This window comes from Pavona decussata, unplaced genomic scaffold, assembly GCF_977016875.1.
Source record: "Pavona decussata unplaced genomic scaffold, jaPavDecu1.1 SCAFFOLD_102, whole genome shotgun sequence".
NCBI classification, from domain to species: domain Eukaryota; kingdom Metazoa; phylum Cnidaria; class Anthozoa; order Scleractinia; family Agariciidae; genus Pavona; species Pavona decussata.
The window spans coordinates 8,847,501-8,875,430 of NW_028145517.1; the positions used below are offsets into that span (position 1 = coordinate 8,847,501).

Here is a 27,930-nt window from a genome sequence, read left to right on the forward strand (position 1 = left end):
ATCAAGGAGAGTGCAGTAACTACAAAGGTCCGTATGGTATTTGACACCAGTGCTAAGCCCTACCCGTTGGCCAACAGCATCGATGACTGTATGTTCACTGGCCCCCCATTGCAGCCACTGCTCTGGGACATTATGGTAAGAGCATGCATGTCTACAAACCTACTCCTTGGTGACATTGAGAAAGCGTTCCTGCAGATAGGTGTTAAAGAAGAAGACAGAGATGGTTTCAGATTTCTCTTCAATGTCAAAGGAGAAGAGCGGCATCTGAGGTTCACGCGAGTACCGTTTGGAGTGGAAGCCAGTCCTTTTGTGTTAGGAGCCACTCTGCAGAATCACCTTCAGCAGCAAGGAACAGAATTTGAAGACACAGTCAGAGCACTGAAGGAGAACACCTATGTCAACAACCTTATGCAAATGGGAGGAGATCAGGAGCAGCTGGTGAAATTTAAAAAAGAGAGCACTGAAATCCTCGAGAACGCCAAGTTTCCAGTTCATAAGTGGGAATCAAATGTTGGATCTCTGGAGAGCGAGAACATGCTGAACCCTAGTAAGATTCTGGGACACACATGGAACAAGGAAGAAGACACCCTGCGGTTCCCAGCAAAGCCTTTTGCTGAAGATCAACCTGTGACTAAGCGGACTATCCTCAGCTACTTGGGAGCTAGCTATGATGCGCTCGGGATAGTCTCGCCTGCTATGGCACAAGGAAAGCATATCTATCGACACAGCCTGCACTGATAAGAAGAAGGGATGGAATGCAGAGGTCTTCACCCAGTTGAGAGATGAGTGGTTTAAATGGACAAAGCAACTTAAGACTGTTGAGATACCCAGAAGTGTAGCCACTTTAATCGGAGAGATCACAGGAGTGCATCTTCATCTATTTGCAGATGCTAGCAGCAGTTGCAGTTGTGGAACAACAAGGGGGTATGTCTAAGGGTCTGCTAACTTTGAAGTCACAAATATCAAAGAGAAACACTTTTATGGCGAGACTAGAACTTGCCAGCAGCCATATGGCAGCAAACATGGCGAAGAACCTGCATGGTGCTCTGCAACGTTGGCCCATCAGTTCTACTACTATTTGGATGGACAGCATGGTTGCACTGTATTGGCTGACTAATTCCGCAAAGGCATGGAAAGTGTTCGTGGCCAACAGAGTGAGAAAGATAGCAGAAGCAACCAGTAATATTGGGATTACTTGGAAGCACATTCCTACAGATATGAATCTGGCTGACCTTGGAAGCAGAGGGGCGACCATTGCGAAGATGGAGAGAGGAAACTGGCTGACTGGCCCTAACTGGCTCTTGGACGAAACGCAGTGGCCATAGCAGCCAAAGTTGAAATGCACTGAAGTGGCAGATGAAGAGTGTAGACCCACCCCAGAGGGAATCCTTCACACACAAGAGCGCAAGCTGGATGAGTGGGATGCATTGTTAGAGAGGGGTGCTTACTGGCGGAGCATGGGGGTGACGGCTTGGATGTTGAGGTTCATCAGTAACTGCAAAGCAAGAAAAAACAAGTTGAAGAGAGGATCGGGTCCATTAGTCACCAAAGTGATCACTACTGCAAGAACCTATTGGGTGAGACGAGTTCAGAGAGCAGACCAAGCACGTTTACAATTGCCAGGATGGACGCTAGTAGAAGATGAAGACGCACGCATTCTCAAGTGCGAAGGCAGACTTAAAGGATACAGGCCCACGTACCTTCCAGGAGGACCGCGGGCTGACAAGCTTGTTGCTCATGTACACAATCAGATAATGCATCTTGGTGTTGCTAGTACAATGGCAAGTGAAAGAAAGAGTTGGTGGATTCCAAAGTTGAGAGCAAGAGTCAAGAAGACGATCAAAAGATGCAATGTCTGCAAAGTATTCTCCACCAGGCTGTACGAAGCACCACCAACGAGCGCCCTGCTGGAATACAGGACGGAGGGGAGTAGACCGTTTGAGGTCACCGGAGTAGACTTTGGGCGGACCCTACAGGGTTGGCAAGGAAGAACTAGGAAAGTACTCAATCATCATCTTCACGTGTGCGAGTTCAAGAGCAGTCTATTTAGAAGTAACAAGGACACAAGCGGCAGACGAATTCCCGAAGTAACTGAACATGCTCATCTCGCGCCGAATGAGGCCTCGTGTAATCATCTCAGACAATGCGGAGTCTTCAAGACCACAGCAGACTGGATCAGAGCTATCAGGAAGAGCGAGAAGTTGCAGAACTACTTAGCAAGAGAGGAAATTTGTTGGCAGTTTAACCTTACGAGATCCCCTTGGTGGAGAGGGTTCTATGAGAGACTGATCAAAAAAATCAAGAAGACTTTGCACAAGACGCTAGGGCGGTCAAGACTTTTGTATGAAGCCATGGAATCAGTCGTGATGGACATAGAAAGGAACTTGAACAATTGCCCCCTGACTTACGTGGAGGCGGAGGGAGAAGAAGAGGTGCTTACACCAAACGTGATCATGCGGGGACGCGATGCTTATCCAATCGAAGACATTGAACTTATCGAAGATGACAAGGAGAAGCTGACGAAGATGAATAAGAGATTGGAAGAAGCTAAGGCCCATGCATGGAGACGATGGAAGAGAGAATACATCCACAGTCTAATGGAAGGTTACCGTCTGAACAAGGAAGGGGGAGCTACACCCGTAGTTGGAGAAGTTGTTCTTGTCTTATGTCACACCGCCGGAAACAAAAGTTCATCAAGAGTGTGAGGATTATTTTGTTGGGAACCATCTTAAATTTTGAAAGACTGTGACAGCAAAAAAGCGTTATTCGCTCAAGTTGACTTGTACAGAGTGTGCTATGGAAAAAACCAAATCCCAGGAAGCACATAAAGGAGCTCCAAAGTTCTTCCTGGTATTGAATTGAAAAAAGAACAAGAATCATGTCTTAGTTTTTTTGAAAAGGTGTTGATGGGTCAACATGACTCCTGTACAGTTCGTACATGGTATTTAGCTCTAACTAGAATGTCTTTGAGAGATTTCAACTCACACGTTTGCCGCTTCCATCTCGAGTCTTTTCACCTATTTAGCTTCTTGCATGTTTGCAGTGGCTTAACATGATGATTTGGAGTATTTGCATGATAGACTGAACAGTGCAACTGTCGTATGTTTTGTATTTTGATATCAAAGGTCATTTCTGTGTTACGAGTGCTATGTTATCACCTGCTTATTTTACCTTTTCTTGTTTACTGTTTATCAACTGCCGTTCTTATGCCCATTTAGGCATTTTATTTGGTTTTGGTTTGGCTTGTTTCAGTGAGAATGGTGACAGTACGGCCTCTCTAGTTAGGATTTGAACTGTGCAATAATCTTTATCCTGCAGTTTCCCAATATTACCCCAATATTAGAATATTTGATAGCAAGAAAAATGGACAAGTTAGTCTTGAGTCCAAAGATTATATTAAATATCTTGGCGTTAGAATTGATAAAAATCTTTCATGGAAAATCCACATTGATGTTGTCACCAACAAAATCAGTAAAATTGTAGGCTTAATTGCTAAATTACGCCACTTCACACCATGACATACTGTTAAACATTTATCAGTCACTTATCCATCCTCATCTAATTTACGGACTCGCTTCCTGGGGCCAGGCATTGAAGACTTATCTTAATAAAATCCTTATTCTCCAGAAAAGAGCACTTCGCATGATTAATTTTACTGATAGACATGAACGTGCTGTTCGCTTGTTTGCTGATGCGAATGTCTTACCTTTGACGTTTCTATACTACGAGTCTGTTTCCAACTTAATGCATGATATAATAATCCTGAAACTGTTTCGAAAAACTTCCAATACATGTCCATTCATATAACACTTGATCATCCACCTCTGGAAACTTTTACATCAAAAATTCTAGACTAGAAATACATAAATGTTCTTTTTTGGGATTTGGCGTAAGACTGTGGAATGAGATACCACGTCGTATGAGAGATTTACCTAAGAAAGAATTCAAAGGGGAAATTGCCGGCTTCACCTCAATATTTTGGTAAATGAAAATGACTATATATTGAAACTGCCTATCATAGTACAGTAAACAAGTCTCGCCAATTAGCTGCAACACGTTAATTTTTCAACTTTTTTTCTTTATTTGTGACAGTTTGTGTGTTACTCATGATTTTTCTACCTCCCCTAAATTCTATTTGTTCTGTCTTTGATTGTAATGGCTGTAATAATATTAATTTTATCCTTAAACAGTTGTAAGTCTGGCCTACCTAGATAAGCTCTCGCTACCTACGGGCCAGTCTCTCTTTTTCGCTAAATTTTTGAGTAAACTTGAAACTAGCATTCCAAATTTAATTTCTGACTCAAGGTGCCTACTAATTGCGAAGTATTTTTGCGCAGTTTATCACTATGCGGGAAAAGCAGATCTTAGTAGCGGCTATTGAAATCCAAAAAGAAAATTGGGGGTAACCACGCATTATTTAGAGATAACTACGCAACAACTATTCTAAAAAGCAGCAAAATACTAAGCAATTTATGGCACTTTATTCCAAATTGAAGCTTTGTTATCTCTGAAAAATGAATGGTTACCCCCAATTTTCTTTTTGGATACCAAAATCACTTGCTAAGTTCTGCTTTCTCTGCATAGTTTTAAAGCACGCAGAAAGATCCCTGTATTAGTAGGCACCACCCATAGGAACCCCGAGTATCTCGAGATGCGAAGAACGTATGCGCAGTAACAATAGTAGGCACCGTCCTTAAGTTGGATTTAAGGCCTTCTTTCTCTCAGGAAAACTGTAGTAAGCCCCCTTAATACAACCAGCACTGAGGCATAAAGATTTGGTGGTATTAATGGCATGGTGTGTAGCTTCTGTTAGATAAGAAAATGATAGCAAACATTTGTGTTCTGGCTGACAGAGAGATTCTGACATAACAAGGTGGTTATAATGAAGGGTGCAACTGTATTGAGCATGCTAACTCTAGCCCTTTCCAACAAATAAATTGAAGTCAGTAAAGTATGACCCTCCAGGTCATTATAGCAGGGCTGATGATATTATGCGATGTTGCGATTTCGCATAATTGACCTAAAATCGCAACAAATCGCATAATTCATGAAAAATTGCAGAATTTGTACAAAATCGCACAATTTAAGAAAAAAAAGTGCAAAAATCTCTCTTTAAGTTAAGTTCTCTGAAACTTTAAGCATTATCTCAAGGAGTTTTTTCTTTCAAAAGGCGTCAAAAATCACCTGGAAGCATTCGTTTGTTGATTAAGCGAACAAACAGGCGTTTTGTGCTTCATTTTACATGCTGGGGACCTGGTGCTGGTTTTCAATATTAAACAAGTGATCATTGGCCCAGAACAAACAATCTTTTTATGTAAATACACCAATCACAATCATTGATATATTTTTAAGAAGTCATTCGATCCCTTCATACTTGCGATGTAGGTATTAGCGTGAAAACTGCTTGATAGTCGCTTGCAATATGTAGTTATTTTCTTTTAATTGAAACAAACATCCTCATTATGGATAAGTTTGTTGTTAAAACGCGAGCGCTTCTTCGTGGGAGAAAAAAAAGATCGCTCCTTCCTGTAAATATTTCGGCAAAAGACAGGGCAAGAAAGTACCCGAAGGAACGTTTCATGTTGACGATGGTCTGTTGTTTACGCTGCGAGCAGTGTCTCCTTTGATCTTCCTAGATGTTTTGCTCTTCGTGCAACAGAGTAGTTGATCATCTTCGAAAGTTTGTGGTTAACAAGCACATTGAAGCTGAGTCACACAAGCGGAATGCGGAAAAAAATGCGGATGGGAAGCAACAAACGCTGACTTGACCAAATTAGCAATATCTGATTTTTAATAATTTGAAATGAGGCAATAAATGATTTATTTCAGCTGTTTCTCTATTTCTCCGTGCTCTAATTGCTTCTTGAACAGCAAAAAATGGATTGTGCTCCTCTTAGACCCAATAAAACAAGGTTAAATTAGCTTAAATGAAATCGCATAATTTGCCGCATAATAGACCTTCCTTGCCGCATAATGAGACTTAAAAATGCCGCATAATTTCCAAATTTTTTCCGCACCCTATCAGAAGCCCTGTTATAGTCTTGAGATGAACTGTTCATGGTGATTTTGATTGAATGAAGTCTCAACAACCTGAGCAGAAGCCGCCAAAGTCAAGATAATTTGATGATGACTATGACGACTTCTGCTCAGGGTGATCATACTTTACCCACCTATTATATTACTCCTCTCCTCGGTCGTTTGAAACCGATTAAACGCTAATCCCTGATTAAAAATTAACCAAGGTTTTTATCTTGCTCATTAACAATGTCTTTAATTTTAAGCCAGTGGTAAAGAAACGTCTAGGTCAAAACTGAGGAACATAAATCTTTTCGAAGAATCTACAAAGATTAGCAATCTTGAATTAAAATTCATGTTAACCCAGAATAAATCAGGCACAGAACAATTGGGCCCTGGGTTCACGCCATTTAAAATTTCCTCATGTGGACTATATTTGTTGTCACTGAATGCAGCATAACACACAAAGGTGTAACAAAACTAGATTACAACAACCGCAGTGTAACTATAAAGTCAACCCCAGTGATGGACAAAAACCAAAACTGAGCACATAATCAAACAAGACAAACTGAACAAAAAAGCAATCCATTCTTATTCACGAATGCAGTGGAAACATAGAACACCAAGAAAGCCACACAGTATGTTATTTTGCACAACTAGGTAACCATTGTTTCTAATTAGGGGCTACACAATACACCCATGAAAATAAAAATTAATCAGTCATACCATTCTTGGGTATAGAAAGAGTCTGGCTGGCCAGAATGGTCTTCATGGCTCCACACAATCTGAAAGAATACAATCAGGAGGTCTTTTCACATGGACTCTCAAGAAACGGCTCAAACGTAGTAAATTGCCTTGAATAAAAAGTTGCATTGGCTTTACTGAAACGAAAGCTGACCGATCAGAGAATATAACAGTTCCAAGATTTCCATTTTCATGAAAGACATACCAGGAATAAAACCATAAAAGGAATTTAAGGATCGCCTTAAATCCTTTTTACACCTGAAGGATATTACTACATTAATTACATCCATTTTGAAATCACTGGTGATCCTCGGAATCTGATTGGTCCAAAATGGTGCAATTTATTCCCAAATTGCATCATTTTTTGCTCTAAATTGCATCCTTTCTTTAGCCCATCAAAACGGAAATGAAGTAACACAAATAGAATATTAATATTGACAATGATACTCTGTGATTTCAAAATGGATGTAATTAAGTGGTAATTGAACTTCGTGTCGTGCAATTTTGGTCTAAAATCATACTTGTGATTTCAAATCAAACTCGCGCTGCGCGCTCGTTTGATTTTGAAATCACGCGTATGATTTCAGACCAAATTGCACTCCACGCAGTTCAATTACCAATATTAATTATTCTCTTGATTTATTCTTTTTCTTTTATTATATTTCTAGTGTAATTACTGTAAATATTTTCCACTTGATTATGTAAGTATGTTCTTATTTTTTGCTTTAGTAGCTGTTTTAACTTTCAGTTTATGTAGTCTTTAGGTAACCCTTCAGTGAGGGACTTGGGTCCTGTTTGGGGCTTTCCTGTCAATACTTGTTCTTTGTATTGCCAAACTATTATGTGTAATGGTAATGAATATGGTTTATACTTTATCATCTTCCCCGCACGTACGTCTGCTAATTTTACAACCATTGGTTTCAGTCCAAAAACCGAAACTGTTCTTGGCCCTGTTTGTAAAAACATCGTACATGCAGTTGCCTCTTCAAGTTACGGCGACGAATTTTCGTCATTAAGGGACGAATCAAAACATATAGTCTAGCGAGATAACAAAATTGTCCATATATTTCACAGAAATGTATTAAATAACGGTGGATGATACAGGGAAGAAATAAACATTGACGGATAACAAACAACATTCTCACCTTCTCTGAAGATGGAAGGAAAGAGAAAGAGTAGGGGACGGTAAAATGCTTAGTGACCAGGCTCAGTGACATTTTTTTCTCCTGCAGGATGGGGTGAGAAGCGCGACTAACAGAAATTACGTTAAGTGCTCTATTATTGTAAGTAAAAAGAAAAATATGCTAAAGAAAAATGAAATTTGATTCAGAGAGGAAAATTTGAGGATATTTGGTAAAATGTTACGAGCAGTTACTCAGTTTTACAAAGCTAAAAACTTAAACAACCTCTAACTGACCCCTACCGGGTAGGGGAAGTGTCAAACCCAGCCTCTTCATGTACGAACGAACAGAACAACATTGGTTCTGGTGAAGGAGTTGCGGCCGAAGCCAGGGGACATTATAAATGCCAGTTTGCGGAGGATGCATCACGATGATGGAGCCAAAAGTTCCATCAAGATCTTCGCCAATATTTTTATTTCGTTCATCGGTGCTGGTATTTTGGGAATGCCTCACGCGTTTAGAGAGGTAAGGGATTTTTTCACCAGTGTGCGATTCCTCGAATGAAAATGAACTTTGCCACGAACGCATATTTGAAGAATGAACGTATTTGTCGCTTACTTTTTTTGTGGTTATCTTGTTTCGTTAGGCGGGAGTCATCGAGGGAAGTGCTATCATGGCTTTAATTGGCACGCTGAGGTACGTGTTATGTGTTAAGATAAGCGATAACTTTTCGTAGAGTCAAAAAGACAATCGTCCCTGTCCTGTTTTGAGACTTTTCAAAATTATAAACTTGGATTTTTCTATGGACACTTTCTGTAGCCATAGCAGCGACTCGCATGGACGGTTATGTTGTCTTTTTGTCTTTTTGATCCTGAACAAACATGGAAAAAGTGAGTTTGGGGCCTGTACCGACCCAGTTTGTTTGATTATTTGGCTTCGTCCATTTTAAGTTGCTGATTCTGTGTTCTTTGAAGCATTTAAGCTTTTGTTTAGCTCTGACTTTTAAAGTTAACATTGTTGAAGCGGTAAATGCCCCACCACATCAAGCTGTATCCCTGAAGAAGCTGGATACGTGGGTATGCAGTCACTCTTAGCTCACTCTTAAAGGACGAGCAATAGACATATTCAAGGTTTGACTGAAGTGGCTATGAGGCTGCATAGTGAAATGGCTATGCGACTAAATGATCTTCTTAGGTTTGGCTGAAGTGGCTATGTAGTGAGAGGGCTGTGTAGCCACAGTCCTCTTCACTACGTAGCCATTAGTTTGCAGGTCTTGAAGTAGTAGGGTATTCTGTAGTAGTAAGCTGAATATTTAAATGATGCTTTACACTAAGTAGTTTTTTACACCCAGTTTCCTATCTTGATCTATAGATTTGTGTTGTTGGGGCTAATTATGCGACTTTCATTGTCATTAACTGGCAAGTGTTGCATTGCAGGGACAAATGAGATGTTCAAATGGCCCACCACACAGCTATTGGGGCTAGGCCATTGGGTCTAACGAAATCTGTCCAAATTCAATCTTCATTTTAATTGATTTCAAACTGTAGGACTATTTGGCAATTATCTTGATTTTAATCCTAGGGCAGTTGTTGTTATCATGTGCTGGATGAGAAACGGAATTTGTGGGTTTGAATTTTATTGGCATCATCATAACAATATTAATACTGTGTGATGTACGTACTCACAGTGAATGACTTCAGTGTTCCATAGCAGTCAGAAATGTGAAGGCATGTGGTTTTTAAATTCTGGCGATATGTTATCAAGATAAATGGCATGCGACATGTGCAGGAGAGGTACATGTATGGTGGAGCGAAGCCTCTATGCATGGCTTTCTTGTTTCTCAGTATCAGGGACCATTCATGACCTCCTCCTAGAATTGACATAGCTTGTATTGACATAACATGGAACGACATGGAACGACATAACATGGAACGAGCATGTCAATCATATTGTAAAGAAAGGGAGTAAGCGGCTATATGCAATACGCGCCCTTAAGAAATGCGGACTAACTGATAGGCAACTTGTTCTTGTTTATTGTAGTATCATCAGGTCTGTTTTAGAGTATGCGAGTCCCGCTTGGGCTGGCCTCAGGCAATACTTAAGTGATCAAATTGAGTCAATACAAAAGAGGGCGCTAAAAATTATCTTTCCTTCTCTGTGCTATGAAGACGCGCTTAAGAAGTCAGGCTTAATCTTGCTGTGCCAGAGGAGGGAGGATGCGTGTATAACATTTCTCAAGCGAAGTTACTCCTCTTCTGACCTGCTATGAAGTTTAGTGCTGAGAGTTGCGAACACAAGACCGTATGCCCTTAGAACAGGAGAATCTGTTTTTGTGGCTGCCTCCGCAAGAACTAACAGATTTGGAAATTTTTGCACCATAAAATACCAGAATCTTGTTTGAAATAGCGAAATGTGATATGTATTAACATTAACAGTTATATTTATGTGTCCGATATATTTGTACGTAATTAATGACCCGCCTTGTTATTCAGTTTATACTGCAAAAAGGTTGAATAAACGATCATTATTATTATTATTGTTGTAGGGAGGGGAGAAAAATTTCACTTCTTAAGTAGTTTAAGGCCTAGGTTTGAAGGGTATTTGGAAAAATATGAATGATCTACAATATATTTGCTTTGACTGCCTACAACAGGATAAAAATTTTCCTGATTATAAAACTTGATGTGTTCCTTTGCCGTAATCCAAGACATTAAAACAGGAATGCTAGTCTTGCAATTTCTCTATTCCTTGGTTGTTTTTCTTGTGCAAAGGAAGAAAACTGAGAAGAAAAGTATGAAATGGGATTATTGAATACTCAGAATGAAACAACTGAGAAATAGAGAAACTGGAAGACTAAGCATTCCTGTATTGACGTCATAGCCCTACTATCCCCAGTCTCCTGTCTTGTGCAGTATTTTAATCAACCGAAAGTGAAATTTGATGCTTTTATAGGCCTCGAATGTGGGGAAGAAAAATTGATAAGGAATTTGTTTCTATACAAGTACAACATTAACATTTCAAGCAGATAAAAAATTCTGTCATGTAGATAAAAACTATTGCCTACCTGTCAAATCTTCGCTTTTTCCAGTAAAATGATAATATAACGTGATCTATGGCACAGCTTATTGTGAGTCACTGACTGCAAAATACCCCTATCATTTATTCACCAACATCACATCACATTTCTTTCACAAGAGCTTAACAGTCATGAATACTTTGTTCTTACAGTGTAAAAGCAATGTTACTGATCATTGATTGCAAGAAAAAAATTACCTGGAAGAAGTTTGACCATATTCAGAATGGCTCAGTGGTCTCAAGTGAGGGAATAGTTGCTTTAGAGGAGAAGGAGCTGCTGAAGGCTGTTGAAAATGGAGAAGGATTAGATAAAGTGAAGGATGAAGTAAGGCTTGGTTTAACAATCAATGTTCAATAATTATAGTAAATTTCCAGGTAAATGCCCAGGGATATTTATAATATTTCACGGTTCTTATGGGTCATGGAATTTCCTTATTTTGTCATGGATTTTAATTGAGGGTCATGGAAGGTCATGGAAAATTATGGTTATGGAAAAAATCACTAAGAAAGCATTCTTTTTGGGTATTAAAAAGGAAGAAGGTGAGCAATAAAATTTGAATTTCAACAATATAATTATAACAATGATTAAAATTATTAGTCATGATTAGTCTGAATTGAATTAGGTTTTTTTCAGCAAAATGTAAATTTAGCGTTTTGGCCTTTTTTTTTTTTATTTTATAACATGACCCCATAAGCAACAGCTTTAACTTTTATCGTGTTTAAATAAAAGGCATTGTATTGTATTGTATTGAAAAGGAATGTAGAAACAGATTTTCACTCAGTAGAAGTAAACACTGCGTATGTTGACACTGTAGGCTGTAAAATGCCAATGCTTTAACATGGAAAATTTGGAAAGGTCATGGAAAGTCATGGATTTTTAAAAGTCAATTTCTGACTTTAGTAGCTGTTTAATTTTTAGTTAGTGTAGTCTTTAGGTAATCCTTCAGTGAGTGACGTTACTCCTGTTCAGGGTTTTCCTGTCAATACTTGTTCTTTGTATTACCAAACTATTAAAGTAATTATGAACCCTATATTTGACACTTTCATGAGTATAGATGATAGTGTAGGCTTCATAGCTGGTAGGTTTGTTTGTGATGTTGTGAGGTCTTGGTAGTTGCTGTTTCAACAATTACCAGAGCTTGGATAAGAATGGGGAAGTGTTGGGTTTGAGTTTCATCTCTTGTTGTCAAAGCTCTTCCACCAAAACTTGACCGTATCACAAGCTTAGAAGGCTGTTAATCGTCTCTTCATACATTATTAGTTACCATCTGCAGTTTATACAGCCTGTCCAGTTATTTTGGTTACATGGCTGTCAATGCCAGGTTGATACTAAATATTATTATTTTAATATTTAGATACAGAGTTCCCATCATGAGATTGATTATGGTGATCTAGGTAAGTGTTGAGTCGTAACTGAAGTTAACAATAATTAAAGAAGTTAGGATGTAAATGATCCTTCCATTGCCTATTACTAAGTATCTTGTTTTTTGTAATGTCATTTTTCATAAATTGTGTATTTGGAACAGCACCTTCCTATTAGTACAAGGTTTCAAGTTATGTGTAGTTTCAGAAAATACCCACACCTCTCCCCTGAATGGAATACTACACATTTCACCTCGGTTAAATACCAGGTACTCAAATTAAGCTAGGTTGAACACTGGTACAACATACATGTGTGTAACACATACTTAGTTTTATTTACACGTCTTTTCTTTTAATCATGCCCCCCCCCCCCCCCCCTGGATAAAAATGTGCCTACAGGCCCAGATGCATCGGGGAACATTACATGCAGATTCTCAGTTATATTCATTCTGACCCTGAAATAAATACATAATGTGTATATCCATTGATCAATGTTGCACATGTGTTGTGAATAAAACTTATCATGCATCATCAAACATATTGACACACAGCCAGTTGAAACCATCACCTGATGAAGATCAGCTTAAAATGTCACGATCCACACCTATGTCACACAATCACGAGACAAGCAATTAATTCTGCGATATCATATCTCAAACCACTATGACTAACAACACCTTTCATGGCATTAAACATAAAGTTCTACTAACATCTGACATATCAGTACCATTAAAATCAGTATATCAAACATAAGCACTGCCTTATATTTATATGCTTGGCATAAAGTTTTAGCAACTGACCCGAGGCTTGTTTGCGTTAAAAAAAAACAGCCCTTGTTTTCTTCTTTTATTTATCTTTTGATAGGTTATCATGCTTTTGGAACTTCTGGCAAAGCTGTAGTTGATATAAGCATAGTCATTTCACAAATAGGTAATGGATTGGACAATGCTTGTTGTTTACATTTAAATAAATGATTAAAAACATTTAGATCAGTAGCATTGGACATATTGTACATATTATTATAATTAAATATCAATAATTTGCATAATTATTAATTATACCAAATTTTCATTTAGAGGTACAGAAAATAATACAGTAAAAAAAAAAAAAGCAGTGAAGCTAGAAACTATTATACTGTTAAGATAAAAAATATAGAACAAGTATGAGAAGAATTTTGGTGCTACAACTGGTAAATTAATTTTTGTTAACAGTAAAGATAACTAAAAAAATTGACAGTCTTTTGATCCTTGAATGCAATTTTTTCTCCCCAGGTTTTTCATGTGCATATCTGATATTTATCTCTGATACTCTGAATAACATGTTTCCAGTTTTGAGCAAGTAAGTTATCATCATTACTCGGGCCGTAAGGTGGACCGAGTTAAGGTTTCGGTAGCATTATCAAATTCTTTTTTCTCTTTGGGGTCGCGATGGGCCGAGAGATAAGACTTCGGGCCACGAGTTATTGTTCTCGGTCTCGTTTTTTGTACGCGTCGTGTCCTTTGTACTTGGGCCGTGAGGCGCCGAGTTAAGTAATCGGGGAAGGGGAGGGGAGGGTCCCGAACTCCCTCATTTTTTTCGCTTCCTAAGCTGCCCCTTCCTTTCCCCGATGTATTCTGCGAGTCACTATTCTTTCGAATCAAAACATTTGGCGTCGGTTGTGAAGCGTTCGTGAACGTTTCCCTTGGCGCAGAGAGGGTTCTGGAGTCGTTAGAACAAAAAGGTGAAGGCAATGATAGCATGTCGAGTGGCGAAGAAAGCTAAAACGTAGCCCGTGGATATAGGATAAGAGAAGAGGAGGTAGCTTGAACATGGTGCACTCCGTTTCATCTGATTAGCGAGGGTGACAGTTGTGCAAGAAATCATGAACCTTTGGAAGGTTTGTCGCACGAGCAGCAAGCGCATGAATTTAACTCTGCATGATGTAGATGGTGGGTATCGAAAACACGAATGCGAAATCGAAACAGAAAAGTGTAGTGACGTTTTGCAGCTTTCTTCGGGACCCTTGCAAGACGCTGCAGAATGCTCAGAAAATTCAAAGAATTCCAAAGATTTCAATGCAGACCTCACCGCAAGCAACGTGAATGTTTTACAGAAGAAGAATGGTCATGTCGAATCAAACGATCGATCGCAAGTGCACGCAAGGAAGACGGGAAAAGAGAGACAGTTTTTGACTAGCTTTTATTTGGGTGACCACAATAAGACTTAATTTTCCAATTTGACGTTATAGAGATGTGATCGGTGGCATGATCGCTATCATGTCACACTCAGTCCTGCGATGACAATTCTCGTGTTTGATTCCTCCGCCGGAAAAATCCTGACCCTTCATGGGTTATCGTGCGGAGCATTTTTATTACAAAACGCGAAACAAGGCACGTGCAGAAAAATTGGGGGGCCAAGGAATACATCACGCACGACAAAATCATGCGAACGTACTTGCAATTTTGTCACCGGTTTTTGAATTTGTTCAAGAAGGAAACCGTTTTGTCAACAAACTTCTTTAATTTGTGCCCTAGCCTGCTCACAGAGCTTTGTTTGGCTAAATCATGTTTCATATTGTTGACACATCTGAGTAAAAGAATTTGAGCTTTCATGGATAAGTTGAGTGTTTATGTCGGTGTATACTAAATAGGAGAATTAGAAATTGTCAATTGTACAGAAATTTCTATCCATCGTTCGACAAATGCTTCCCCAAGAACCACCCAACAAACAAGATCTTCAAAAGACAGACACTAAAACTCAGCTACTCATGCATGCCAAACATGAAAACCATCATCTTATCACATAAAAAAACAGATACTCTCAAATGTAGCAACAACCCCAAACCAAAATCATGACCCGAGCTGCAACTGCAGGAAGAAAGCAGAATGCCCACTTGATGGTAAATGCCTCCAAGCGAACGACGGTAACAACAACTGAATCGTACGTGGGATTGGCATAACACATTCTTCCGAAACGCCAACAGACGCAATGCAACGGAACTATCTGAACAATATATGGACCCTGACGGACGCAAACAAAACATTTCGCATTAAATGGAAAGTACTCAAAAAGTTCAAACCCGATGATAACATTAACAGGAAATGTAACCTATGTCCTCACGGAAAGTTTATTTCTGTAGAAAAGATCTTAGTAGCCTGAACAAACACAATGAATTACTAAGTCCAAACCCCTACAGAAATAGATATGTACTCAAAACCTCTTGAAAAACATAAAGTAACCGTTTGTATCATGGCACGTGAATTGTATCACGCCACGAGCATTAGTAATTTATCGCCCAGCAAACGCTTGTTTTAAATCACCAGTTCGAATGATTTCATAAATCCATACCCTCATATAAATAGATACGTACCAAAAACCTCTTGTATAACGTAACGTAATCGTTTGTATCATCATGGCATGTGAACTCTCTCACGGCACGTGGAATTGTATTTTATCGCCAAGCAGCTGCTTGCTTTAAATCACCAGTTTTTGATTACTTTATATACTTTACGGTCATTCGTCGAAGTTGCGTGATGAGTGTGGTCAGCTCCTGACCATATACGAAACAGAGCTGTAGCAATAAAACGATGAATCACTTCTGGAGCCTGAACTATTTTTTTCCTGGGTGTACATCTCCGTCTATTTCTATCGATTTTGGGGAGTCAGCGATGCTGAAAGTTATCACTGCTAAAAGATCGTAGGCTTACGCACCACGCAGTCAAATATGGCTCGAATATAAGCTGCAAACAGCTTCTTGTTAGTAAAGAATTTGACACTGAACTTTTTGTTTTTGTTACACTTAACAATGACAGATTTGTTGTTACTGTAGGTTACACTTTATTTTAAATTTTGGCTACAACTACTTAATCATCTTTAAGTGATCATTATCCCATACATGCTTAAGCCATTTTACAGGCCATGTTCTCTTTATAACACTGAATATTTCTGCTCGTTTCAGACACCAGTTCTTAATGAGTTTACTTCCACCTCTTGCTATTTTGGTAAATTTTAGACATCTGAAGAAATTAGCCATTTTCAGGTTTGTATTCATTTCATTTTATATTAATCTTTTTTTAATTTGTTTTGTATGTGGCCTACAGATAATTTGAAAAGAAATTATAATTTATGATTTCCCCATATTATCCTCATTATAACAATCACTTTCAAGAAACATTCCCTTGAAAAGGCACAATTTCAACAAAGTGGTGTCCTCTGTTAATGAAAACATAGGAGAGTATCAAGGTTGCTGTTACATGTATCCATGGAATTTTCTTCCAGAGAACAGTTAACACAGAACAAAATACAAAGGGCCACAGTTTTATAAGACATGGGGCTTATTTGATGGAAAAAGACAAGCATGCCTTCAGCTCTTCATTTAAAATTTTAGTCTTAAAATTATGTTTCATTGATTTTTTCTCTTTATAATTTTTTAATATTAATTTATTAAAGGTTTCAAGAGTAAAACCCAAAACTACAGACAGGTGTGCATGCCTTACTTGACATGTATAAATATTTGTAAAAAATGATAAAACAAACTCATCAACAAATTATCTGTTTTGCTTGTTTGTGTTCAGTCTTTTTGCAGATTTTGCAAATGTTTTTGCCTACTGTGTAGTGTTCTGGTTTGACTTTGCTCACTTTGAAAAAGTTCAGTAAGTACTTACCCGTACTGTTGATTTTTAGTATTAGAAATGTTTTACTGATTTCTCATATATGTGTCAGTTTTGCTTCTAAGGTATTATTCTCATCATCTGTTGCAAAGCAAGTGTGCTATATTATTTTAAGATAAAGACCATTTTGCAATCATTCATACAAACTATTACTTTGAATGATTGGAAGATCAGGCTTGTCACTCTTTATTTACACAACTACATTGCATCAACAATACTTTACATGCACAATTGACCAGTCTCTTGTGAAGCTGTTACTTTATGTTAAACCACATACAAAATAATTCCAATCCATAATTTTTTCTGGCAAATTGTAACCAGGTCATGTTTACCTACTAACTTTCACTAGGTAATGTGAACCAAAACGTTTTCGACCCCACCTTTACAAAACAAAAAACTTCCCCCCGTCACCTATCAGGAATGCCAAACTTTTTAGTCCACGCCTCCCATTCACCAGCCCCCCCCCCCCCCCCACTCCCTGCTGATAAATAGTGAACACTCTGTAAAGGTAATCATGTGATCTATTTTCATTCAGAATTCACCCTCAAGTTGCTAGAATAAGTGGCCTACCATTCTTCTTGGGTGTAGCCATATACTGTTATGAGGTGAGAAATTACACTACAAGTACAGAAAGAAACAGCTCAAAGCAAGTATATCAACATAATGTACTGGAAAGCTACCTGAGCATGCTAAGTCATAACATAATTTGTTCATTGGTTTTGCTTTTACTTCTAACTGGTTGAGGAAGTCTTGCAAGGCTCCTAACAAATCACAAAAGGCAGTAAAGCAACAGACAACCAACTGTTATTGATGGCCTCTGGAAGGCAGATGATTCATATATGGTACAATTCGATCTACTTCTGTTCATGGATAGAACTGTGTAACATATCAGCATGTGCTAATTAGCACCTATTATATGTTATATTTTGTATACGCATATTTAAGTAGGCTAACACATTTATGTAAATGCAGAAAGCACACGCGGCCGTGTGCAGGAGTCGGATGAAATAAAGTCTTCGACAACATATTACAAACTGCTCTTGTTTTGACTGCAATGGATTTGTATTATCTCACTCAAACATACAATCATGCAGCAAATAGAGTTTTATCATACCGGTAATTATTTAAAAATATTTAAAACTGACAACTGGTATACAAAATTAATGTCCTTGTTGTTTATGGAGCCCAGCATTATTTTCAATTTTAATTACAATCTAAGAACATTCCAGTTGAATAATTATTTTCTGATGCTGTTCATAAATATTCAGGGTGCAGGGCTAATCCTGTCATTAGAGGCCTCTTGTGCCAGGGATTCAAGAGAGAAATTTAGAACGTGAGTATTTCATGCAGTATTGTAATGGATCATTCCCACAGCCTGGGATAAGAATGTTGTTAATGAATGGTGAAAGAATCTTGTCTCTCAATAACTTGGCCGAGTGCTTTTAATGATGATATTTTTAATACATGAGAACCATTTGCGCTACATGCATGTTGCATGAGGAATTGATCCCTTATGACACCTTTTGAGTTTCTGTACAGAAATGCCCTAAATATTAGTAGCCAAGCACAATTAAAATTTAGGTATGAAATAATGTATTTTTGAATTACCTTATATCATTGTCAGCTGCCATTGTCATTGTCTTCTCTTCTCCTTCTTCTCCTCTGTTTTTTTCCTTAAATTTTTAAAATATGTTTTCTTGGCCTGGATTTAGCTGGTGGTAGGAACTGTGGCCTTCCATTGGTCATAATTATTCTTAGGAGTTTGGTCGATTTTTTTTTGATAAACACTTTGAATTCAAAGTAAATTCTCCTGATCTTTCTTGCTGACAATATACATCACACATGTATTGATGTTGTTAATAGAAAGTTAAGATATATCTGTTTCTTTTTTTCAGTGTATTCAAAGTGACATTGTTCCTTGTCACCACATTGTACATATCTTTTGGTGCCTGTGGTTATCTGGTGAGGGGAGCAACCTTGTGATTATTATACTATTGACACTGTCTCAGATCTAAAAGTGTTATGAATTAATTCTGTCAGTAATATATCAAACATGGGGAAGATTGTTTCCTCCGATTTCCAAACACTGAGAAGTAGGTTGGAAAAACGAGGCATAGCCGAGACTTTGTAACCAACTTTGAGGTATTTGGAAATAGGAGGAAACCCTCTTTCAATGTTTCATATAGCTTCTCAAACTATTGGTGATTCTTGGAGAAATTTGAAGTAAAAAGTCACAAAATTTTATGATAATTAAGATCACATTTCTAAACCTCCTTCACAGTAGTAATTTGCTTTGTTTTGGCTTGATGAATTATTAAGAGTTTGAGAATTCGTTTTATTGGAGTAACCACTATTTTGATGATATTGCATGTTAATTGTTTTTAACAACTGCACTGGGTGCCTAAGACATCCAGGAGCTTCCACAATTGGCAACCAGCTCCTAGATGGACCCCGCTCCCGTGGCTGACAAATCCTGACAACCCAGCCATGAGCCCCCATGCAGAAAGGAAGACAGCTGGAACCATTCACACTGATAAAAACAGCCGTTAATGAGGTGCACACACACTCAACAAAATTAATACTTTCACTCTTCCTACTACAAAACACCCTTCAATCTAAGAGCATGTGGAATCTTGGCGTATGCGTAATAATAAACACTGCTGACCACAACTGGCACACTTTTGCTCTTTGTTGTTAACTCTGTTAAAATTACATTTAACTGCATTATAATTCACATTATTGTGAACGGTACACAAATTTTCTCCAGACTGCCAATTTTTAGCCAGTTTCCATAAAACCATAATTAATAATGATGACAGAATTCTTATTGTCAGTCGTGATTATCTTATGGTTTTCTGACAACATCTGCAAAATCTGTTAACTTTGCTTGTTTAATATTCCTTTATAGTCATTTGGAGAGACCACAGAACAAATGATTACTTTAAATTTGCCTGAAGGTAAGAGAAAGTTCTCTTACACACAACTACATGTATATATTTAATAAAATTGGAATGAATAAAATATGATATCCTTGATATTTCTCTTTCTCTTGAACCTTTGCTCTGGTGAAGGGCTAGATAATGCGTGAAATGTCAGCACTTGAATCTCTTGATGACGGCCAAATCAGCGCTGTCAATAAGGGCCGGTAGCCGGCCAAAACAGCTGGCTACTGACCAATCTTCGGCCGGCTACTTTCGTCTCACTTTACTGTTAATTTTGGTAAGAAACTTAAAATAAGAAAAAGATCCAACAAAAATAATTGTGAGACATCCGCCTCAAACGTCTGAGTCGAAATACACTGTAAAGGCGCATTTCAGGAGTTTTTGGCAAAGGTAAACATGTTTCGTGTGATGTAAAAATTGATCGAAGGGGTTGTGGAACGCCTGCGACATTTTAAGAGAACAGGATCCAGCAAGAAACCAGCTTAAAATAATGAAAAGATCCCGCAAAAATAATAATTGTATAACAACCGGCTCAAACGTCTGAGTCTAAGTAAAGGCACATTTCAGGAGTTTCAAACGTGTTAACCTTTCGGTGGAAGTATAAAAAGTTGAAGCAGACTGAGGTGATCGAAGGGTCGTGGAACGTCTGGGACATTTTCACAGGACTAGATTCCAGGCTTTTGCGTGCAATAAACATAGAATAGACTTAATTTTGATTGTTCTTAAGGCCCAAATACTGTCTTGAAAACTTTAAAAATAGCATTTGCAAGCATCTAAATTTCAAAATTTTCTGCGGGGCATGCCCCCAGACCCCCCTAGGAAGCTTGCGCCTTCGCCACTTGAATAGTACGCTGCCGCCTACTTTCCCAATGGGGACGTCTACTTTAAAACTTATTACAGCACTGGGCCAAATTACCTTTAGCTATCAAGTCCATTGATAAAAACAAACATTCATTTCCACTCCAATCTGATCTAGCACCACAGTTTCTTTTAGAAACTAACCCCCAAGTATCCTATAACAGTATCAGCTTATTGTGAGATGATTGGTAATATTTTTTATGCTAAACAATATAAATATTTCATCACTGGACATCATTATATTTGGAGTTACAGTAGAACCCCGCTAACTCGAACAAAATCTGATTTCCCCTGGATCTGACCCCATTTTTTCAGTCATTTTACTATCAGCTAACTCAAACTCCCCACTAACTGGAATATTTTACATTCCCTTGAGTTAGTTCAAATGACCCCGATAACTGGAACTTTGTTGTAAAATGGTCAGTCAGTAAATCTCGAAATGTCAGAACATAGCTGATTGACATGTCAAAATTTACATGTACTTCATATTGTAAAGGGGAGATTTAACCTAAATTTGAATGAAATTTGAAGAGGTTTTAAGAAGAGATAGAAGAAAGAAAATGATTTTTGGAACACCAACAGACAGTAAGCTTGATACCCACATAAGAGCACCCCGGGTTGCTAGTGGACTAACTTGGTGTCTGTCTATTAATTATTAACTACAAATTCTAATTTTAAAACTTCACTAAATCTTCAATATTTCTTATTTCTCTAAATTTTACCAAAGCTACTAGAAAAACTATCTCCTCCCAAATATACCCAAAAATCATCCAAAAATTCACAAAACACCCCACAACACAGATTCACGGGATGATGATAGAGTTTTTGGATTGCTTGAAACATGAACAAGATATTTCCTTTAAAGCCATGTCAAGTGGTGGAAAAATGGCGTTTAGGTAAAATCCCCTCTTAATTAACGTGCTTTCGATGTATACAAGCGTCCTTAAAACTAGATCTCAGCCTTTGTTTGGTCCTTTATTTGTTCTTAAAATTGTGGCTAAAATTCCGAAACTAAATGTTAGCTAACATTCTTATCAAAAGGCTGTCATAAAACAGACTTATTGCACACAAGTGACTCAAGAGTGACAAAATCACAGTATTTTATTGATTTTTGACAGGATATTGAAATTCATCCCCAACTCCACTAACTCAAACCCCTGCTGACTGGAACTACTTTTGGGAGTTCGAGTTAGCAGGGTTCTACTATATTTGGAATTTACAAAGAATTAAATAATGCAATTAAAAGTAAAGTCATTGTTAATCCATTACTTACTTAAGAAATACTGTCTTATTATTTAAAATAATTTTCCATCAGTTTTCTTGTTTCATGTACATAATTGCATGGTATTATTTACAAAACAATAATTATTAAAAATTTACAAATGTCTACATTTTTTGTAATCATTTTCAAATGAATGTTGTCTTTTTAGGTCCTTTTCCAGAGGTAGTTCAGTTATGCCTCTGTTTTTCATTATTTTTCACTTATCCAAGTAAGTAGTAGCATTTGATCAACAGCGTTAATGAATTTATGTCAAGAAATGTTTAAAATTCATGTTTAAAAAATCAAGCTAGTCCGCTACCTGTAGTTCATTTTTGTGATTCAGAAGTAAGTAAATTAAAAACTAATCAAATTGAAGTCGAAGACAAGTCAACTCTATTAAAAACTAATCAGTACTAAGTGTAATTTACACAATGCCTTCTTCATTTTATCTTTGCAGTCATGATGTTTCCAGTTGTGCTGTTATTAGAGAGGAAACTTCTTCCAGATGGTGGAAAAAGTAGTTATTATTCTGGGGTACGTGTCCATTTTAAGCCAAAAATGGAAAACAGTCAACTTTTGATGAAATTGACAGTGAAGAGCAGAAAATCGTTGTTAATTAGTTATAATTGCATTCAAGGTTAGGAAAACACACACTATTTGTATCACTTCTTTCTGGACGCTGTGCGATTTCAGGGTTTGGGCACCATTTTGGACTGGCTTACCACCCGCCTTGATTTTATGCAAGGGCCTCGAGCCCATGTAGTAGCCAACTTCAACTGTCCAGTGTTTCTGGGCGATCAGTACAATTGATAGTTTGCATGTGACATCATGGCGACCATATGCAAACTATGTGAGCAAATTTTCTTTTGTTTTGTCCACCAACATGGTGGCAGTGCAAACCACCTATAAAAAATATTATTTCACAAGAGGTCAAATGCACTTACTATATCCATGATTATTACTAGTATTGTTATAACTGAATTTCAAAGTTTGAACAACTCATGCAGTCCTGATCTTTTGCGTAACTGTTGAGGTTTAGAAGCATGCAAACATAAAGTAGAAAAGTTGAAATGGGCAATATGTTAGAATCCTGGACCACCCAGGCCTGGGGGGGTTACTTCCTTATAAGAGGCTAATGGGGATGTGCCGCTGGATGGGGTCGCATTTTCACGACTGGATTGACTAGAATGGGGTCGCATTTTCAATAGAGTTACTAGAATGGGGTCGCACATTTTCGGATTTTTGGGGTGAGAAAATTCTATTAAGTAGGGATTCAAAATGGTCTCAGTTAAAAAGTTCAGAAAGTTGTTGTTTATTGAATATAACAATCACCTCGCATTACATTCCGTTCTTGAAAATAGATGCATAAATAGAAAGTGACTTAGTTGGGATCCCGAAAATTACATTTTCCCAAAAAGTGACTAAGATGGGGTCTATTACTGGCCAAAAAATAGACTATAATGGGGCAGGGGCTCTGAGAGGGCAGCGGCACATACCCAGCAAAACTTAACCCAAGAACCCCCCCCCCCCCCCGGGAACTTGTGGTATATCTGATACATGGAGATGAAAAGATGAAGCATTTTGGGGGTTTGAAATTTTCTAGTGGACTTGTTTTTGGTGGAAAGATATTTACAGTCCTGGATGTTTTTACAGTGGAGAATAATGGACTTTTTGGTGTCACATGGACTGTTGGATTTTCTGGGGATCCAGTTTTAGCCTACTATTGGACTTATTTTGGGTTTATCAACTCTTCATCATTCCTTCTTCCCTGTCACTCGTATACTGGGTACTCTTCATTACCCCCCCCCCCCCCCCCACTCAACCCCTTTGCTCCATATTTCCTCTCTCTCTCTGGGTGTATAAAATTGATTTATGCTAACAAACCATGAGAGAGCTATGCAAAATACAGAGAGACCCTGAAAACATTAGTAGCCTATATTTTTTAGCCATTGTCTGTGTCTAGAGGAGAATGTTTACTTCAATTCTGCAGGCTTTGTACATTGATTGTGTGTTGTTATCCTTGCAGAGTGTTCTACGAGCATGTGTAGTGCTATTATCAGGCATTGTTGTCCTTTGTATACCAAACTTTTCAACACTGATGGCATTCTTTGGATCCAGTTGTTGTACACTGTTAGGGTTTATCTTACCAGGTGTCTTTCACCTGCGGATATTTGAAGGGTAAGTACATTTATTTAAGAATAACTTTTTTTCAAGTGAAAAAACAAATGAAGAAACAAGTTCTCACAGATATTGTCATGATTTTAATGTGAAACAACAACACCCTGTTACTTTTTTGGTTTCCTCAGGTACTAAGACGTACTTTTTAGGCCAAAAAAGGTCATTCATTTGAATTGTTATTTTGAGTCCAATAAGATGTCAAGGAAAAATTATGCAAATGTTTGTGCAAAGGGATGGCCAAGAGCATTTGAGAGATACACATATGAAACTTTTAATTGATTTATTAACAATATTCTTTTCTCTTAGACATCTCACAAAATTTGAGTGGTTTGTTGACATAACAATCATATTCCTGGGATTAGTTGGGTAAGGCATTTATTCATAAATAACAGTTTTATTTGTTAAGTTCATAACTTATAACTACTTAGTGTTCATCAAGCAAAAACATGTAACGAGCTCTTTTAGTTTTCATTTTCTTGAACAAAGTTTGAGGATAGACAGACACTTGACCTTTACTTGTAATGCTGTTCACTAGTTAAGATGGAAGGGTATTCAGTGTGCAACAATATTGCAAATTGCAGATCATTCACCACTCGTTTCAGGCCATACCAGGCCGCACTAGGCCAAACTTAATTCCCAGATTAGGATCATTGCAATCTGCAGTCTACAACAAAACTGTCCAGAATTTTTTGGAAAATAGGATAAAATTTTAGTAAAAATGAAGAAAAGACTAACACCCACCCCTAGTATTCAAGGGTTTTCCATTTCATGTTGTCTTGGCTATCACAAGTCAAGAGTATTAAATATTGTTTCCAACTTTTGGAAACGGTATCATTTCATTATTTGTTTTAATTTGTAGTATTTATCTATCGTATTTCAGGGCTGTGATAGGAACAAGGGATGCTCTTCTGAGACTTCTAGCAGGTTCATGACCAAGGTTGTAAAAGTCACCTCAACTATTGACCAGCTGTTACTTGGGACAGATTTTTATCCCAGTGGAGGTGGAGGATAAGGACGTCATGGTGTAGTTATTGTTAGCCTGTGAACAAGCAAGACTTGTTTGTGTTGCCATAGGATTGGGGTGGAGGTATGCTGCTTTTTTTCCTCCAAATAAATCTGGTTTGAGACCTCAATTAGAGAGCGTGCTCACAGGCTGAGTAATTGTTTTCTTTGGTCTACACCACCACTGCCCTCCTGTTCAGAATTGACAGTCTGTGGGGTTTGAGGAGTGCAGTGTTGATATTTTCTGGAACCACATGACAATGCTTGATGTAATGTATTTGGGGTTCATTTTGTATAAAGACATTGTTCCATTTACACTTCCTTATCATTTTATACCAAAACTTCTGGCCTCTTAGACTGGGACTTTTGTACTGTATTATGATCAAGGCATTTTTCATTTACATTAATTTTAACATCAAGTCTTTCTCCAGAGTGTTTGCATTAGCTGGCATTTGTTTTATAAAAAAAGCCCCATTCTCAAACTCAGTTTCATACCATTAATTTACAAATACTCAAGTATTACCTTATACAACAAACGGTTTTGTTTTGTATGGGTAAGATGTAAAGTGAAGCCAGCATTTCAAAATTTAACATCAGGGAAGGCAGTAATTTGCACCACATTGCTTGGAATTAGGTCAGTCACAGATCTGAATGGAATTTAACAGCAAGCATCTTAGAGAGGCACTGTCACTAAAATGTTGCTGTATTTTCGTCAAAACTGCTAAAATGTTTGATGAAGTACTTTTTCTCCACCATGAAATTGTTCTGAGACCACTGGAAGGAAAATGTTTAGTGATTTCCCCAAGGAATAACAAATTAAACCATGATCAGTTTAAGCAATTTCTTCCCAAATACACAGGACCAACGTTTTCAAGGTTGCAGTCCATTTCCATCCAAGCCATCCATAGTTAAAGATAACAAATATTAATCCCCATAGTACTTTCTGTGAACTAGTAGGGTTGTTGTTAACAAAACTGGACCATTACTTTAAATTTCCCATCTAATACAAACATATTTTTACCTATTGAAAAGTGACTCTAAAATAAGTGACGCTGCCCCTTTAACCTGCTTGATATTTGTGAAAATGGCTGCTGCATTAAATTATCTAATTGAGGGTCATCTGGTGTAACATAAATAACATATTATACATTCATAGACAATTCAGTCAAGGATGACTTATGAATAGTCAAGAGCTTTCCAAAAATGATACATTACACAGTTAGTTTTACAAGATTGAATCAGACTGATCAATTTTTGACAAATAGGAAGGTTAGAATTATTTTTCTAGACAAAATTTAAATTAATGTTTCATCTTTGATATAAGGTAAGGAAGAGGGGAGAAGAAATTATTAATTAAAAAATATTAAATAATGGAAGGGTTTGTTGCATATTAACTGACTGTATCAGTATACTGCATTTTAGCTTTTTATTTTTTCAGCTCAGATTCGCTGGATTTTCTTTGCATGTGGCCTGTGATTCCTTCAGGAAATGTTGCCCTAATGTTTTATAGGTTGCTGTTAGCTTCATTTGCAATAAAAACCTAAGTACGATCATGGACAAGATTTTTGTTTTAATGACAAAACAAAGCACAAAGCAGGGATAAAACGTAATTTGGGGCAATGTTTCCTGGAGGAATGAAGGCCACATGTGAAAAATCTGGTGAACCCATTAAGCACCAAGCCCTATATGTACAGTATCAGTTAGTTTGGATTGATCATTTACTTACTATTAATAGTTTCCTTCTGCTTCAAACATGAGGGTTATGATTGACTAGAAATAAGTGAGATTAAAATTAATTATCAATCAAGCCTGTTTGGTCCAGATTTATCATCATAATCATCATCATCATCATCATTATACTTACTAGTATTTAAAATTGTCTTTGTTAACATTTGGGGTTCAACAAAATTATTGTCTCTCTGTCCATATATGAATTGATTAACCTTTACAATCTCGTACTTGGCAACAACTATTAATAAAGTAACTATATACTTTGACAAGAAATTCCTTGACTAGACCAATCTTATCTTGAGAAAAATGTCAAAATTGTAACTTGCCCATGAAAAGAAAGCTGAAAGTGTAGAATTGGGTTATTCATACCTCAGGGAACGTGGTTGTGATAACAGCTTTTCTGTGCTTAGTCCAGGTGAATTGAATTTGTAAATATGTGATTGATGCGACAGGCAATGATTTACATCTAGGTCACTTGTTTTTCATTGAGGTCAGTCACACTCATTAACTTATTGTATATTACACTATATTTTATTTAAAACTGTATCATTGTATAATGCAATTCCAGGGTTTTGATTGGCTTAGGGGCCATGGTATACTAGCATTGTACCATGTTCTCACATCACGTGTCAGGAAACAGGAGGCAATGTTTGCATGTCAGTTTACTGTATCACTCTCTACTATCCCTGAGAGAAATGAGAGTCTACTTACAAGCTCACTATGAACCACAGTTTTATGAGCAGTTTATTCAATTAGAATCGGACTGCTTATGTAACCAATCATATTGCAAGATTCATTTTATCTGGACTGCACACACAGAAAAAATGGTAATAATTCTATGATTGTATAAAGCAAAGCATATGTAACAAGGCATGGCATTCTGGGTGCTGTTTATTTATTATGCCGTGATGTACATAATATTGTGGTGAAATTTGTTACTATTAAAGATAAGAATGTGGAGGAGTATTCAAGTAACATGGTTATGATTTTTC

General features: G+C 37.5%; 3 protein-coding genes and 1 pseudogene across 3 annotated transcripts in view; 3 read left to right on the forward strand and 1 right to left on the reverse strand.

The window, feature by feature from the left end:
- The window catches only part of LOC146472134 (uncharacterized), a 5,767-nt pseudogene extending 4,442 nt beyond the window's left edge, over nt 1–1,325 (forward strand).
- The window catches only part of LOC146472132 (large ribosomal subunit protein uL6-like), a 22,149-nt gene extending 14,193 nt beyond the window's left edge, over nt 1–7,956 (reverse strand). Inside the window, exons 1-2 of the mRNA XM_085120730.1 lie at nt 7,905–7,956; nt 6,742–6,800 (exon numbers count right to left, since the gene is read on the reverse strand). Of these exons, the coding sequence (XP_084976856.1) occupies nt 6,742–6,787 (46 nt within the window). The 5' untranslated portion in view covers nt 6,788–6,800; nt 7,905–7,956. The remainder of the gene's footprint in view (nt 1–6,741; nt 6,801–7,904) is intronic.
- LOC146472135 (uncharacterized) lies at nt 1,320–3,356 on the forward strand. The gene is made up of 2 exons (XM_085120728.1): nt 1,320–2,789; nt 2,842–3,356. Exon 1 carries the CDS (start codon nt 1,458–1,460, stop codon nt 2,703–2,705), a length of 1,248 nt encoding a protein of 415 aa, XP_084976854.1. The 5' UTR covers nt 1,320–1,457; the 3' UTR covers nt 2,706–2,789; nt 2,842–3,356.
- Nucleotides 7,957–8,236: 280 nt separating the features above from the next.
- On the forward strand, nt 8,237–27,904 carry LOC146472136 (uncharacterized). The gene is made up of 17 exons (XM_085120727.1): nt 8,237–8,405; nt 8,527–8,576; nt 11,109–11,280; nt 12,311–12,350; nt 13,182–13,247; nt 13,589–13,655; nt 16,255–16,335; nt 16,871–16,948; nt 17,502–17,571; nt 18,235–18,299; nt 18,862–18,928; nt 19,875–19,923; nt 22,197–22,256; nt 22,485–22,561; nt 24,054–24,205; nt 24,512–24,571; nt 25,086–27,904. The coding sequence occupies exons 1-17, from the start codon at nt 8,301–8,303 to the stop codon at nt 25,135–25,137; spliced, it is 1,311 nt and encodes a 436-aa protein (XP_084976853.1). The 5' UTR covers nt 8,237–8,300; the 3' UTR covers nt 25,138–27,904.
- Nucleotides 27,905–27,930: the final 26 nt, after the last annotated feature.

Bases quoted from the DNA above. Each gene is read 5' to 3' on its own strand.
- LOC146472135 (XM_085120728.1), top strand. From the start codon at position 1,458: ATGGGGGTGACGGCTTGGATGTTGAGGTTCATCAGTAACTGCAAAGCA.
- LOC146472136 (XM_085120727.1), top strand. From the start codon at position 8,301: ATGCATCACGATGATGGAGCCAAAAGTTCCATCAAGATCTTCGCCAAT. The intron at 19,924-22,196 runs GTAAGAGAAAGT...TTGTCTTTTTAG, and splicing joins TACTTTAAATTTGCCTGAAG to GTCCTTTTCCAGAGGTAGTT. The intron at 22,562-24,053 runs GTACGTGTCCAT...TTATCCTTGCAG, and splicing joins AAAGTAGTTATTATTCTGGG to AGTGTTCTACGAGCATGTGT.